This window comes from Physeter macrocephalus, chromosome 10, assembly GCF_002837175.3.
Source record: "Physeter macrocephalus isolate SW-GA chromosome 10, ASM283717v5, whole genome shotgun sequence".
NCBI lineage: Eukaryota > Metazoa > Chordata > Mammalia > Artiodactyla > Physeteridae > Physeter > Physeter macrocephalus.
Genome location: NC_041223.1, coordinates 75,295,378 through 75,310,756, shown reverse-complemented (window position 1 = coordinate 75,310,756; position 15,379 = coordinate 75,295,378). Strand labels below are relative to the sequence as shown.

The 15,379-nt window shown below is 35.0% G+C and overlaps 1 protein-coding gene across 2 annotated transcripts in view; it reads left to right on the top strand.

The window, feature by feature from the left end:
• Positions 1–15,379, top strand: part of EYS (eyes shut homolog) — a 1,767,714-nt gene that overhangs the window by 1,022,698 nt on the left and 729,637 nt on the right. For both annotated transcript variants that reach the window (XM_024133056.1, XM_024133057.1), the window contains exons 25-26: positions 1,256–1,446; positions 5,898–5,989. In XM_024133056.1, the coding sequence (XP_023988824.1) occupies positions 1,256–1,446; positions 5,898–5,989 (283 nt within the window). The remainder of the gene's footprint in view (positions 1–1,255; positions 1,447–5,897; positions 5,990–15,379) is intronic.

The following is a 15,379-nucleotide window of genomic DNA, read 5'->3' as shown; positions in this document are numbered from 1 at the left end:
AAATTCTACAAGGAAAAAATATTTGTCTATATAACATAAGAACTAAAACAATTCGAAAGCCAAAATTGAAAGGATTGTTAATATTTTCAATCTTTAAGCAATTTTCTAATGAATTCCTTGATTTAAAAAATATATATATGTTTTTATGTCTACAAAGCACAAATGTTTTCTGTCAGTATTTTGAACCTTCTTATTCCTACTTAAAAGGAAATATTTTCTTTGAGGTTTAGCTGATTATTTCCTTAGAGCTTTTTACAAGTTTGAAAATTTACACAATGAATATTTCTAAAGCTTTATTGAAATCTTAAAATAAGAAAAATACTCTGCATAGAATATAAACTGTGTTTAAGTTTTAAAATACAGATTTTATGAAGAGTGTTATCCTATGATGGGCAGTAAACTAAATCTCACATTGTTTCATGAATAATTTCTTCTATCAATATTAATTGTGAAAGAATAAACAATTTGGAAGTTTTAAATGAGAGTTTTTATATGTGTATGTGTGTCACAGAAGGAGGACAGAAAGGAGAGAGATTCAAATTCATGGTTACAGAAATATCATCAATCAGCAAGGATCAATCAAGTATTTATCAAAGAAAAGTAACTTTTAATAATGATATAACATAATTAACTTAGAGAAATAAGTTAACTAGGTTTCATTAATCATATATTTATAAATTTAAGAAATTAAATTGTCAAAGTATTTTGCTCAAAATGTCTCCGTATTTTACTTGAAAGATTAAGGCTAATTAAAACATAATCATTCAGAAAGCAAAAGAAAAACAAAGAGAAAAAGATGTTTTTTAAGACGCTGAGATAATATAGCATTGCTTCAAAAAGGTGGCAATTCCTTTATTTCCCAATATTCTTTGTCAGCCCTAAAACACCACCAATCAAATTAACAATGACACAAATCAAAATTTTGTACCAACATCTTATATATACAGTGAATAAGAATGTCTTTAGAAAATGTTCCTATTTCTGGTGACCTGTAACATAAAATCTAAGTAAGAGTATTTGAAGATCTAGACATCCCTACCTGCCAATGAAATTTGATCATGATGCCCCCAGTACATATAAATTATGTCAAACCACTGTGACAATGGCAAAGAAAATAGGTGCCCAAGCTCGTCATAGGCAGAAAAGAGTCAGGTCAGAGCCATTTCAGAAAACATTATGCTAACGTTATAATGTGATATCTGACTATTGAACATTTACTTCCAACATAAATTGTATTTTCTTTCTGACTCCACAGATATCAGTTGTGTTTGTTATTACGGAGATTCCTATCTAGAATTTCGGAATGTGTTTTTAAATCCACAAAATAACATCTCCCTAGAATTTCAGACTTCCAGCGCCTATGGACTCCTGCTCTACATCAAACATGACTTAGATTCCGGAGATGGACTTTTTATTCAATTATTTATTGAAAATGGTACTTTAAAGGTAAGTCAAATTTATTTAACATAAATTTTAGGAAGTTGTTATGATTCACCACTTTAGTGGTTATTATCAATGTAAAATGTAACCTTAAATATGTCTTTTATACTCACCACCAGGTTGTGTGTCCTGTTTTTTGTAATTTCTTCCTGTTCGGTGTAAGCGGTTTATATATCAAAATAGTATATGCTTTGAATATCTTTCATTTTCTTCTTTTCTCTATATTTTCAACTTTTCTTCCACAATTATATTTCCCAATTTCTCAATTATAATAATTGCTGCAATTTTTTATAACTTTAATGGCAGATGTGATCTGGGAACCCCTGGGAAACCCCAGGTTTCTTTCAAAGGATCTTTAAGGGGAACACTCTCTTTATAATAACACTAAGATGTTATTTGCCTTTTTTGTACTCATTTTCATAAGTTTTCCAGAAGCTTCATGACGCGATGTCATCCCTCTGATCACTAGTGTAATGTGTACTTATATATTTTTGTGTTTTAAAAGTCTGTTTTAATTTTAGTATTATACATATTGATAGATATAACCCAATAAACAAAACTCTTTGGGGCCCTCAATAATTTTTCAGAGTGCAAAGAGATTCTGATATCAAAAATTTGAGACTGCTCACTTAAAACTTGCTAGTCTTTATAACAATCTTCCTTTAAAAGTCCAAAATTACACAGCTAAATTTTGAAGCCAGTTTTGAATTGAAAATTCATGCTCTTTTCCCAAGACCTTTCTATCTTAACAAATCACCTCACATTCCTGTTCTAAATACTCAGATTAAGGAAGTCATCAAATCATCACTGCAATAAGGTAATTAACTCAACACAGTCTAGTATATGAAACATGACAACAGTATTTTTGCCTATCATTTCTTTAATGATGTTATTTAAATATGATATGAATTTCCATAAAAGTGTGAGGTACACCTTCTAATTTAAATAAACCAAGATGTACAAGTTTGATTTTCTTTAAATACTCATCTTTCCTAAGTAATATAACACATATACATAATTTAGTAAAATGTCTGATATAAACAAATGTCAACCAGATGTAGCAGATTAGTAGTGGTAGCATTATCTTTATTCATTCATCCATTTTTTCACTCATTCATTGAACATTTATCCATCCCCAGTGACAGTGCCAGTTTGTGAGGATTCAATGGTAAATAAAACACGCTTTGTTCTCATATTGCTTCAAATTGATTACAGATAATAATAACAGGTGAAAATGGAACAAGAAAATAGAATTATGTAATGAATAGAATACTACAATGAGCCATCAAACGTCAGTCTGACCCTTTAAGATAAGGTTTGCTGATCCCTGCTCTACAGCATTTTCCTCGACTAAGACCAGAAATTTCCGTTAGTCTTATAATAAGCAGAAAACATGAAGAAACTAAATGTAAGGAACTATAAAACACACATAATATTGAGCCCTGGTCACGTCCAGCACATTTTTCTACTTCTAACTCAGCTCACAACTCAGCCAGCCCCTCTCACCACAGTGGATGTCTACAGAGACAAGGTGAACCACACCAGAGACCTGTAGAATTATCAGTGAAAATATGTATGAAATAAGGGAGAACGGAGGTTTCTTTCACTTTCAAATGGATAAAAGTAAATTCAAATTAGTTGAACTAAGACATTTAGGAATTATAAAACTGTAATGGGTGAAGAGAGGTGTAGAATTTCTTTCTTTTAGGTTTTATGACAAACAAAATATATATATTGATACTCTGTAATAATTACTATAATTTATTGGATTGCAATTATGTGTTGGGCTCCAACTTAAGAAAATATATTAAGATCATGGACTCTAGAGCAAGAATGTTAGAGATGGAACACCGGCTCGGCCATTTAGGGGTTTTGAGGTCTTGCAAAGTTTAAGCTTTCTGGGCTGGAGTTTACTCACTCATGAAGGAGGGTAGTAAATGTAGGTGTGACATTTAAATTAGTAAGTGAATAAATATTGTGAAGTTAGTGTAGTACAATGGGTGAATAAGTAAAGGCATATAAACTCATAGAAGAAAGCCTGGGACATATTAATCCAATATGAGGAGTAGGTATTTCTCTCTGTATCTCACAAAGACCTCGCAGGCCAGTGGAGGTTCTCAGAGTGTTCGGTATTACACATGCTCTTTGAACGCTTTCAAAGATGGTAGATCAGGAATTGTTACTCCATTGTGTCAGTCCAAAATCCATGTTCTTTCCACACCCATCATTGTAATGATTTAAAGGAAATTTCATTCCTATCCTATCTTTATGATTTTAAGATTTTCCTTATTCTGCTATGATTTTTCAAGATTATGCTACAATTTCCTCATTCATTTTAAAAGTATAATCATATGGGGAATGTATTTACATTACAATTTTCACAAAAGACATATTATGGTTGAACTCTTCCAGTGATCATAATTTAACACCTATTCAAATTCTAGAAATGCAGAATTGTTAGTCAAATGATTTTAGGAAATTTAAGTTTCAAAGATAAATGTATCAAAATTAATTTTTAAAACTATTTCATTGGCTCTTTCTAATAACAAGGAGGTAAGCAGATACATCCATGTTGGGACTCAAACGTCAGTCCCTTCACTTATTAGCTGTTTCACGAATCACTGTGCCTCCCTGACTGGAGCAGATTACTCCCCCTCAGTTTCCACCTCTGAATAAAGAAGGTAATAAAAGGGTAGTACCTACTTCAGAGATTTTTGGTTTTTTGTTTTTCTTGTTTTTTGTTTTGTAAGGAAGCAATCAGCTGAAACTTATAAATTACTTTGAAAATCCATGGTACAGAGTAACAATCACAGTAGCTATTGTTTTATATATATCATAAAGGAGCTATTTATAATAAAAGAAAAAAATTCAAATACAATTAATAAAATCATCCATTAAATATTTTTAAATGTTTAACTTTTACATCCCTGAAGATAGGAATTAATAAGACTTAGCTGTGGGCTTCCCTGGTGGCACAGTGGTTGAGAATCCGCCTGCCGATGCAGGTGACACGGGTTCGTGCCCCTGTCAGGAAGGATCCCACGTGCCGCGAAGCGGCTGGACCCGTGAGCCATGGCCGCTGAGCCTGCGCGTCCGGAGCCTGTGCTCCACAACGGGAGAGGCCACAACAGTGAGAGGCCCGCATACCGCAAAAAAAAAAAAAAAGATATATTTGAAGAAAACAAGGAGATTACCACCCCCCATACACACACATTGTTGGCCAGTAAATTATCATTTAAACTTAAATAACTATTTTAACTAACAACATAGATTTCCTAGTGATGTACATAAGAAATAGCTAAATTATTATCCATGATGCCAGAAATATTAAATATTAAATCTGGTCACCTTGATTGCATACTAGACACAGCATAAAAATGCAATAGACAAATGTGGCCTTTTACTTAGTTACACGTGGCCTGAGAAGAATGTACATTCAAAGGTCATGCAACTGATTTTCTGGCAAAGTACATGTAGATATATTTGTTTTTGAAAATCTCAATGCTGTTTAACATAGTTCTTAAAGTGAACTCTCAGTAGATAATTTTACAAAGGAAAGGAACCTTTTTGAGATGACCAAATATCACAAAAAGTTAAGATATATAGCATTATGTTTACCTTTGGAATACATGTGGGAAGATATAGACATATCAGTTTAATGTAGCTGGATGCATAGGAGTTATGAAACACTATGCAACTGTGTTTCTTTAACTTATATGTGGCTTACAGATCTCTAATAGATATGCTAAAGACTATAAAGGCCCTTTCTGGGAAAGAATGGCCACAATATACCTGATATACATTCAGGAGCATGCTGTTGAGAAGATGAATAGGCCACTGCAGCCCATTCATGGAATTCCCAGGGATGTCTGGCCAAGCATATCTACTATAGACATGATTTGCTCCTTTTAAAACCATAACTCAGTTGGTCCAATTAGCAATAATCCCACAAATGGCCATAGCCCCCTTCAATCCTCTGGAAGTTTAGGATGAATGATTAACTTTCATAATCTTTAAGGTTCCCTTGAGTGACGTTAACATCACTGTCTAGATGGTATACACTAGTGTTTGCATTGCTCAGTTGCTAGTATCTAAGGAAAATTGCCTATTAACACTCACTCCCAGCTAGCAGAAGAAGTTGCCTTTCTGAACCAGGCTCCCCAGAATACAAGAAGAGAAACCAGAAGTGTGTGTGTGTGTGTGTGTGTGTGTGTGTGTGTGTGTGTGTGTGTATGTGTACATGTGTATGGTTTATGTGTATGTATATAATATGTATCCATTTATGTGTTTTAATTCTAGCATTTATTAGTTGCACACCTTGAGCTGTCCCTTTAATTTTCAGACTTCTTATCTATCCAACACAATAAAAATATAACTGGTAAATTGTAATGTTCAATACAAAAATAAGATGTTAATTTCACACTGAAAAACTGAGGAAATTTTTTTTTTCCCCGTAGTACCACTTTTTCTGTGCTGGTGAAGCAAAATTGAAAAGCATTAACACTACTATTAAAGTGGATGATGGACAAAAGTATACACTGCTTATCAGGTAAGATACACTTTTTATTTCCACTTCATCTCATATGCAGCAAAGACTATTTCTCTGGATATTGTTCTTGCACTTTAAAGTGGAGGCTCTCCTGATTAATATTCACATATTCTTGCATGTAAATTAATGTTCATCAAACTATTCTCTCTTTTCTATATAGTAGACATAGTACTGGGGAAAGAATGTTATAGGAATTATATTATCAAGGAATTTACATAAGCAGATTTACAAAAAGAAGCCTTGAAAGCCTCACAATGTTTTCCACTTAGAGGAGTTGTAAAAACAAACTGGTATTTCTTCTGATAAACAAAGTCAAATATATTCACTGTAGAAAATGTGGAACATTCAAAAACACATAAAGAAGAAAAGTAAAATGATCCATTATACCACAATAGATATAGAGTAATGAATATGTATTATTATATTCCTAAAAGCTGCGTTTGAAGTTGACTTTACCCCCCAAATCCTCACCAACATCAGATATAATTTTGTCAATCTATGAAGTGAAATTGACATTTTCCCCTAATTTGCATTTTTTTGATATTTAGTAAGGTCTAATTTTTAATACGTAGTATATATTATGTGTTTTGCCTCCTTCCACCTTTTTTTCTAAATAAGTGATATTTTGAAACACACACCATCATCCTTATCCAGTATGTAGACTAAAGTAAATTATTTGGTTATGGCAATAGGTTATTATTTGGTAAAAATAATTAACTGTTTAAAGCCAAAATAGAAGAAAGCAAAGAGGCAAAAAACAGAGACTGAGAAAGAAGTAAAAGGAGAAGTTTTAAGGAAGTCTACCCTCTTTAAGCCAGAACTACCCAAATCCTATTGTCTAGAATCCAGACTCTTAGGGAAAATTAATGAAAAAACAATTTATTATCAACTAAATTGTTGAAAGGCTACATCGCATATACCTTCCCTGACACTCAAAATGCACGTGTGCATTTTAAGACTCCTGAGACCCTAATTTAATAAAGTGTCGCTTTCTTTGCTTAACTCAAGACATGGGCACAGGACACTTTAATGTTTTTCTTCAGCATTTTAACCTCTTGAATAACCAATGCTGAGGGTAATGCACTTTGGAAAATGCCATCCTAGCCAAGGTGATAGTTTCCCAAGGCAGAGTGTACCATCATCTGGACGGAAAGCAGGTCTATGAACATTGGGGTAGCAGTGAGAATTGTATCACAAAAGACATATTTTGACGCTTCAAAGGAAACAAAGACAAGTGACGAGTGAGAAATGGTGGGAGAGACAGAGGGTGCACCAGAAGATGCTGTTCTAACTTGGGGCGTGTTGAAAAAGGGTTAAAAAATAAATTGAGAACACGGTAATCATAGTTACAATTTATTAAACACCAATTATGTGTCAAGTCATAATTCTATTACATATACAAATTTATTCATCTCTAAGAACAATTTAATTATTAACTTTTATTATAGTTTCTTTCATTTTTTATTGAAGTATAGTTGATTAACAATGTTTCAGGTATACAGCACAGTGATTCTTTTATACATATATATATATTCTTTTTCATATTCTTTTCCATTATGTAGTTTATTATTAGATATTGAATATAGTTCCCTGTGCTATACAGTAGGACCTTGTTGTTTATGAATTAACATTTTATTATAGTTTTACTATCATTTCCCAGATATAGAACTAGGAGATATAGAGGTTAAATACAGGAAAAAAACAGGGTTTGAAAAGGGCGCAATTCCAAGGCTACTCCAAAACGTCTGAATATGTTTTAAGTCATGGGTACAATGACCCACGTTGTAGAAACATAGTATAATTTGATCTCTTATCTTCTTCTACCCTGAAAGAACTGCTGCATGTTCAAGATAAGATAAAGATAAGAATTATAAATGATGTGCCCTGAAAAAAAGCCTTCAAGCAGCAAGAACAATTTTAATTAGCAAGCATTAAACAACCACCATAGGCGGGATGCTTTACAGACACATAACTAACTAAGCATCGTTGGGCTGCCATAATAAAGCATCACAGACTGGGGGACTTAAATAACATAAATTTACTTCTCACAGCTCTGGAGGCTGGAATTCTGAGATCAAGATATCGGCAGGACTTGCAGCAACATGGCTGCAACTAGAGATTATCATACTAAGTTAAGTAAATCAGAAAGAGAAAGACAAATACCATATATCATGTAAATGCAGAATCTAAAATATGACACAGACTCACAGACATAGAGAGCAGACCTGTGGTTGCCAAGGGGGAGGAGTTTGGGGAAGGGATGGATTGGGTGTTTGGGATTAGCAGATGCAAACTATTATATATAGGATGGATAAACAACAAGGTCCTACTGTATAGCACAGGGAACCATATTTAGTATCCTGTGATAAACCATAATGAAAAAGAATATTTTAAAAAAGAATGTATATATATATATGTATACATATATATAAGTGTGTTTGTGTATAACTTCGCTGTAGAGCAGAAATTAACACAATGTTGTGAATCAACTATACATCAATAAAAATATTTTTAAAAGATATTGGCAGGGTTGTTTCTTCTGACACCTCTCACTTGGCTTGTATATGACTGTAATCTCCCTGTATCTTTGCACCGTATCCTCTGTGTGTCTGTGTTCTAATTTCCTCCTCTTATAAAGACATTAGTCATGAGGGATTAGAGCCCACCTAATTGTTTCATTTTAACTTCTTATCTCTTTAAAAACCCTACCTTCAAACAGTCACATTCTGAAGTACTGAGGGTTAGGACTTCAACATATGAATTTGTTGTGAGTCCATAACACTCATTTTGCACATTTCAAAGCCGAGGATCATAGAAAGTAAGCAACTTTCTCAAGATCACATGGTGCTAGTCAGTGGGAGGGCAAGATGAGAACCCAGATCTCTTAAATTTTTCTGCTATAGCATGTCCAGTCTGTGTTTTAAAAGTGGCTACATACTCTTTAAAGTGTTTTTTAAAAAGAAAAACATTACAACATCTCAGGGGTACCTATTTTTTCTCTATCCTCAGCACATGTCACTTTTAAGGATATTTAACAGCAAAAAAAATCACTTTCCTTAAAGTTATACAACTACAATTTGTTTTTGTTTTTTGCAGTTTACACACACTATTGCTTTTTATTTTTATGAAAAAGTAGTTGACAACCTGTCTATATCTGTTCTAAGTTATATAAATTCAGAAATATTTCTTCACATGTCCTGGGATTGTTTGAAGTAATGGAAAATTTATAAAAATATGCATTTTTCTTATTTTTATCATCTATAAAGAACAAAAGTGGAGCTCCATTAATTTTAGTTTTCTACACCTTTAAAACATACTTGGAAGTAAAAGGGAAAAAGGAAATTTCAATTTTAAGTTTAAATCAATTCAGGAATGCTGTGGCTATAATTTAAAAAAAGCATTTTTTTTTAATATTCTGTGTGCACGTTATTCTTTATTTTTTCCTGGACGTGCCACGCAGCATGTGGGATCTTAGTTCCCTGACCAGGGATCAAACCTGCACCCCCCCCCTTCATTGGAAGTGTAGAGTCTTAACCACTGGACCGCTAGGGAAGTCCCTGTGACCATAATTTTTTGACCATTAACATACTCTTTAAAGTAAAGCTAATGGTATGCACCCATTTCACTCCCAACTCTACACTCTCACCTTGTTTCTGTTGGATGATGACGTTCCATTGCATATGAATATAGGAGAAGCATCCTTCCTCCCATGCTCTAGTGGAATTGTGGGGGGAAAAAAACAGCAAGGCTGTGCACAACCCATGAAGAAGGGCTCTCTCAGAAAGACTGAAAGAAATACTCTCTGTGAAAAAATAACTTGAAAAGCTCATTATTTTTGGAACAAGGAAAGACAGGATTTCTGCAGAGGAGCACGATACTTTTAAAAAAGAAACGTGACTGTTTAACCTAACAAAAGCAGGAAGGAAAATATGGAGTGCTTAAATCAGGTGAAATGCACACTGGTATAGTAAAGGTACTAAAAGCACATGTACTAAGACTATTTTACTGAGATATTAGCTAGAGCTGTTGCTCTTCTTTTAACGAAAGGGAAAGTACAAATGAAACCAAGCAGTGATGTTAGGCTGCAAAACCACAGCATATAGTACATGAAGAAGAAAAACAAACACAAATAGGTAAGCATTTGTCACCCCACTCTTGAACACCTTGGTAGCTTAAGGATGAGGTACTCTGTAGTTTATATCAATGGGCTCAGTCATGGGTTCAATTGTGTCTCCAAAGGTTTGCATTGAAGTGCTAATCTCCAGTATCTCAGAATGTGACCTTATTTGAAGATAGCATCTTTAAAGAGGTAATCAAGTTAATCTGAGGTCATTAGGGTAAGCCTTAATCCCATATGACCAGTGTCTTTATAAAAGAGAGAAATTAGGACACAGAGAGAGACATGCACAGAGGGAAGACAGTGTAAAGAAAGAAGGAGAAAGCGGTCATCTACAAGCCAAGGAGAAGGACTTGGAACACATCTTTCTCTCATAGCCCTCAGAAGGAACCAACACTGCTGACACCTTGATCTTGAACTTCTAGCCTGCACAAATGTGAGACAATACATTTCATTTGTTTAAGCCATCCAGTCTGTGATATTTTGATGAGGCAGCCCTAGCAATAAAATACAAGATTTCTTGTCTTCTGGCTTCCTATGTGGTTCCATCAATGGTGACACTGGAAGGAAATTCAAGAGGCAAGCAAGGGACATCACGATCTATAATCCCTTGACCTTTGTATGGTGTCCCATGAAGGTCTCAGCTCCTGGCAGATGGCTCTCCTCCAAGTACTGGTGACTCCTTTCTTTCTGGCAGCCTTTAGACACAGAAGTGGTATCAGAATAGCTATGCTGTGGCCCAGGAATACTATATTATCCCCTGTGGTTCTAGCCTCAACCACATCTTTATAAAGAGTTCATTTATTCAACCTTATTCAATTTATGCTAGTTCAAATGTGTTTTTGGCTAAAAACGTGAGTCTCCTCCAGTCAGCATGGCAGAGAATGGGTAGATAGTTTACTGGTGGGGGGAAGCAGGCATGGAGGTGGCATGTCTCATTTTCGTTGGCATTCTGTTGGCTAGAACTTTGTCACATGAACACACCTAATGGCAAAAGGAGCTGGGAAGGTTTTTCTAGCTTTGAATCCAGGAAGAAGAGAAATGAGCTAAAACAATGTGTACTAGACAAGATGAGAAATATTTCTAAAAGGGAAAATAAGATAACTGTCTATCTTTAGCAATAAAGACAAAAAAAGTTTATAATACTTAATAGTTAAATTTCAACTACAGAATTTATATTTCTTTTAATCTTGGTTCTGAGTGGATTACTGGACTGCTTATACAAAGAAAATAGAAATTAATGTATATACTTATTAAGTTATTATAACTGCTCAAAAAATGTCTACAATATCATATTACCTCTTGTAAATAATTGCTTCATTCCACTGTCTTTCTATGACTTAAATTAACCCAACAGATAACTGTCTTACCTAAAGTATGGGTATACAATGCTTAGGAATGATAAATTATTTCATCTTCATACTGTAATCCTTGAACTTCTTATCTGTTTGAGTGGTAGAAAATAATATAAAAATGCAGCAGACTGTGCATTCAAAACACAGAGATATTTGAAAGAAATAACTTATTTTATATATAAATGTGTGTATATATATAAACAAAGACATTGTGTGTATATATATATATAAACACTTATATATATACATACACATATAACAGATATATAAAGATAATTGGAACATTATAATCACAGCAAGCATCAAAGTTTTCTGCTTTGAAGATATTAATAATAAAGACAAGGACTAGACATGTGTCAACCAAGGCAGGAGTGCTTTGGCTCAGATGGCAGGAAAATCAGTGAGATAGAAAAGGAAAGAGAGAGGATCCCATATCTAAAGAGATGCCAGCTTCTGGCTGATCACAGACCTCTCAGACAGTTTGGCTTCAAAAACCCCGTAGTTGAAAGCAGTTCTGAATTAAGGTCTCAGAATTCCCAAGGAACTGGCCGTGTGGCTGACAGGGTCTTGTGCTCCAGCCTGGTGTCAGGCCTCAGCCTCTGAACTGGGAGAGCCGAGCTCAGGACATCGGACCACCAGAGACCTCCCAACCCCACGTAATCATAATATCAACTGACAAGAGCTCTCCCAGAGATCTCTGTCTCATCGCTAAGACCTAGCTCTACCCAACAGCCAGCAAAATCCAGTTCAGGACACCCCATGCCAAACAACTAACAAGACAGGACCACAGCCCCACCCATTAGCAGAGAGGCTGCCTAAAATCATACTAAGTTCACAGACACACCAAAACACACCACCAGACACAACCCTGCCCACCAGAAAGACAAGATCCAGTCTCATCCACCAGAACACAGGCACCAGTGCCCTCCACCAGGAAGGCTACACAAGACACTGAATCACCCACTGAGGGCAGACACCAAAAACAATGGGAACTACAAACCTGCAGCCTGCGAAAAGGAGACCCCAAACGCAGTAAGATGCGCAAAATGAGAAGACAAAAAATACAAAGAAAAAATATTAAAAGCAGCAAGGGAAAAGGAACAAATAACATAAAAGGGAGGGAATCCCCATAAGGTTAACAACTGATCTTTCAGCAGAAACTCTACCAAAAGGGAGTGGCAGGACATTTTTATAGTGATAAAAGGGAAAAACATACAACCAAGATTACTCTACCAGCAAGGATCTCATTCAGATTCGACAGAGAAATTACAACTTTTACAGACGAGATGAAGGAGCAAGGTAAAAACCCACCAGACCTAACAAATGAAGAGGAACTGGGCAGTCTACCTGAAAAAGAATTCAGAGTAATAAAAGTAAAGATGATCCAAAATCTTGGAAAAAGCTAAGAGAATTCAGCACCACCAAACCAACTTTACAACAAATACTAAAGGAACTTCTCTAGGCAGGAAACACAACAGTAACTGAGGCAGAAGAATGGATAAGTGACCTGGAAGACAAAATAGTGGAAATAGCTACCTCAAAGCAGAATAAAGAAAAAAGAATGAAAAGAATTGAGGACAGTCTCAGAGACCTCTGGACAACATTAAAGCCACCAACATTCAAATTATATGGGATCCAGAAGAAGAAGAGAAAAAGATAGGGTCTGAGAAAATATTTGAAGAGATTATAGTTGAAAACTTCCCTTCCATGCAAATGGAAATCAAAAGAAAGCTGGAATAGCAATTCTCATATCAGACAAAATATACTTTAAAATAAAGACTATTACAAGAGACAAAGAAGGACACTACATAATGATCAAGGGATCAATCCAAGAAGAAGATATAACAATTGTAAATATTTATGCACCCGACCTAGGAGCACCTCAATGCATAAGGCTAACAGCCTAACAGCATAATTGCTAACAGCCATAAAAGGGGAAATCGACAGTAACACAATTGTAGTGGGGAACTTTAACACCCCACTTTCACCAATGGACAGGTCATCCAAAATAAAAATAGATAAGGAAAAACATGCTTTAAATGATACATTAAACAAAATGGACTTAATTGATATTTATAGGACATTCCATCAAAAAACAGCATAATACAATTTCTTCTCAGGTGCTCATGGAACATTCTCCAGATTGACCATATCTTGGGTCACAAATCAAGCCTTGGTAAATTTAAGAAAATTGAAACTGTATCAAGTATCTTTTCTGACCACAACGCTATAAGACTAGATATCAATTACAGGAAAAAAAAACATAAAAAATGCAAACACATGGAGGCTAAACAATACGTTACTAAATAACCAAGAGATCACTGAAGAAATCGAAGAGGAAATGAAAAAATACCTAGAAAGAAATGACAATGAAAGCACGATGACCCAAAACCTATGGGGTGCAGCAAAAGCAGTTCTAAGAGGGAAGTTTATAACAATACAATCCTACCTAAAGAAACAAGAAAAATCTCAAATAAACAACCTAACCTTACACCTAAAGCAATTAGAAAAAGAAGAACAAAAGAAACCCAAAGTTAGCAAAGGAAAGAAATCATAAAAATCAGATCAGAAAAAACACTTCCTAACACCATAAACAAAAATAAACTCAAAATGTATTAAAGAACTAAATGTAAGGCTAGACACTATAAAACTCTTAGTGGAAAACGTAGGCAGAACACTCTATGATGTAAATCACAGCAAGGTTCTTTTTGAACCACCCCCTAGAGAAATGGAAATAAAACCAGAAATACACAAATGGGACGGGACGTAATGAAACTTAAAAGTTTTTGCACAGCAAAGGAAACCATAAACAAGATGAAAGGACAAGCCTCAGAATGGGAGAAAACGTTTGCAAATGAAGCAACTGACAAAGATCAATCTCCAAAATATACAAGCAGCACATGCAGCTTAATATCAAAAAAACAAACAACCCAATCCAAAAATGGGCAGAAGACCTAAGCAGACATTTCTCCAAAGAAGATATACAGTTTACTAACAAACTCATGAAAGTATGCCCAATATCACTAAGCATTAGAGGAATGCAAATCAAACTACAATGAGGTATCACCTTGCACCAGTCAGAATGGCCATCATCAAAAAATCTAATAAATGCTGGAGAGGGTGTGGAGAAGAGGGAACCCTCTTGCACTGTTGGCAGGAATGTATATTGATACAGCCACTATGGAGAACAGTAAGAACAGTATGGAGGGTCCTTAAAAAACTAAAAATATAACTACCATATGACCCAGCAATCCTACTACTGGGCATATACCCTAAGAAAACCATAATTCAAAAAGGGACATGTACCACAATATTCATTGCAGCTCTATTTACAATAGCCAGGACATGGAAGCAACCTAGTTGTCCATCAACAGATAAATGGGTAAAGAAGATGTGGCACATATATTCATTGGACTATTACTCAGCCATAAAAAGAAATGAAATTGAGTTATTTGTAGTGAGGTGGATGGACCTAGAGTTTGTCATACAGAGTGAAGTAAGTCAGAAAGAGAAAAACAAATACCATATGCTAACACATATATATGGAATCTTAAAAATAAAATGGTTCTGATGAAACTAGGGGCAGGACAGGACTAAAGACACAGATGTAGAGAATGGACTTGAGGACATGAGGAGGGGGAAGGGTAAGCTGGGACAAAGTGAGAGTGTAGCACTGACATATATACATTACCAAATGTAAAATAGATAGCTAGTGGGAAGCAGCTGCATAGCACAGGGAGATCAGCTCGGTGCTTTGTGACCACCTAGAGGGGTGGGATAGGGAGTGTGGGAGGGAGACACAAGAGGCAGGGGATATGGGGATATATGTATACATATAGCTGACTCACTTTGTTATACAGCAGAAACTAACACAACATTGTAAAGCAATTGTACTCCAATAAAGATGTTAAAAAAAAA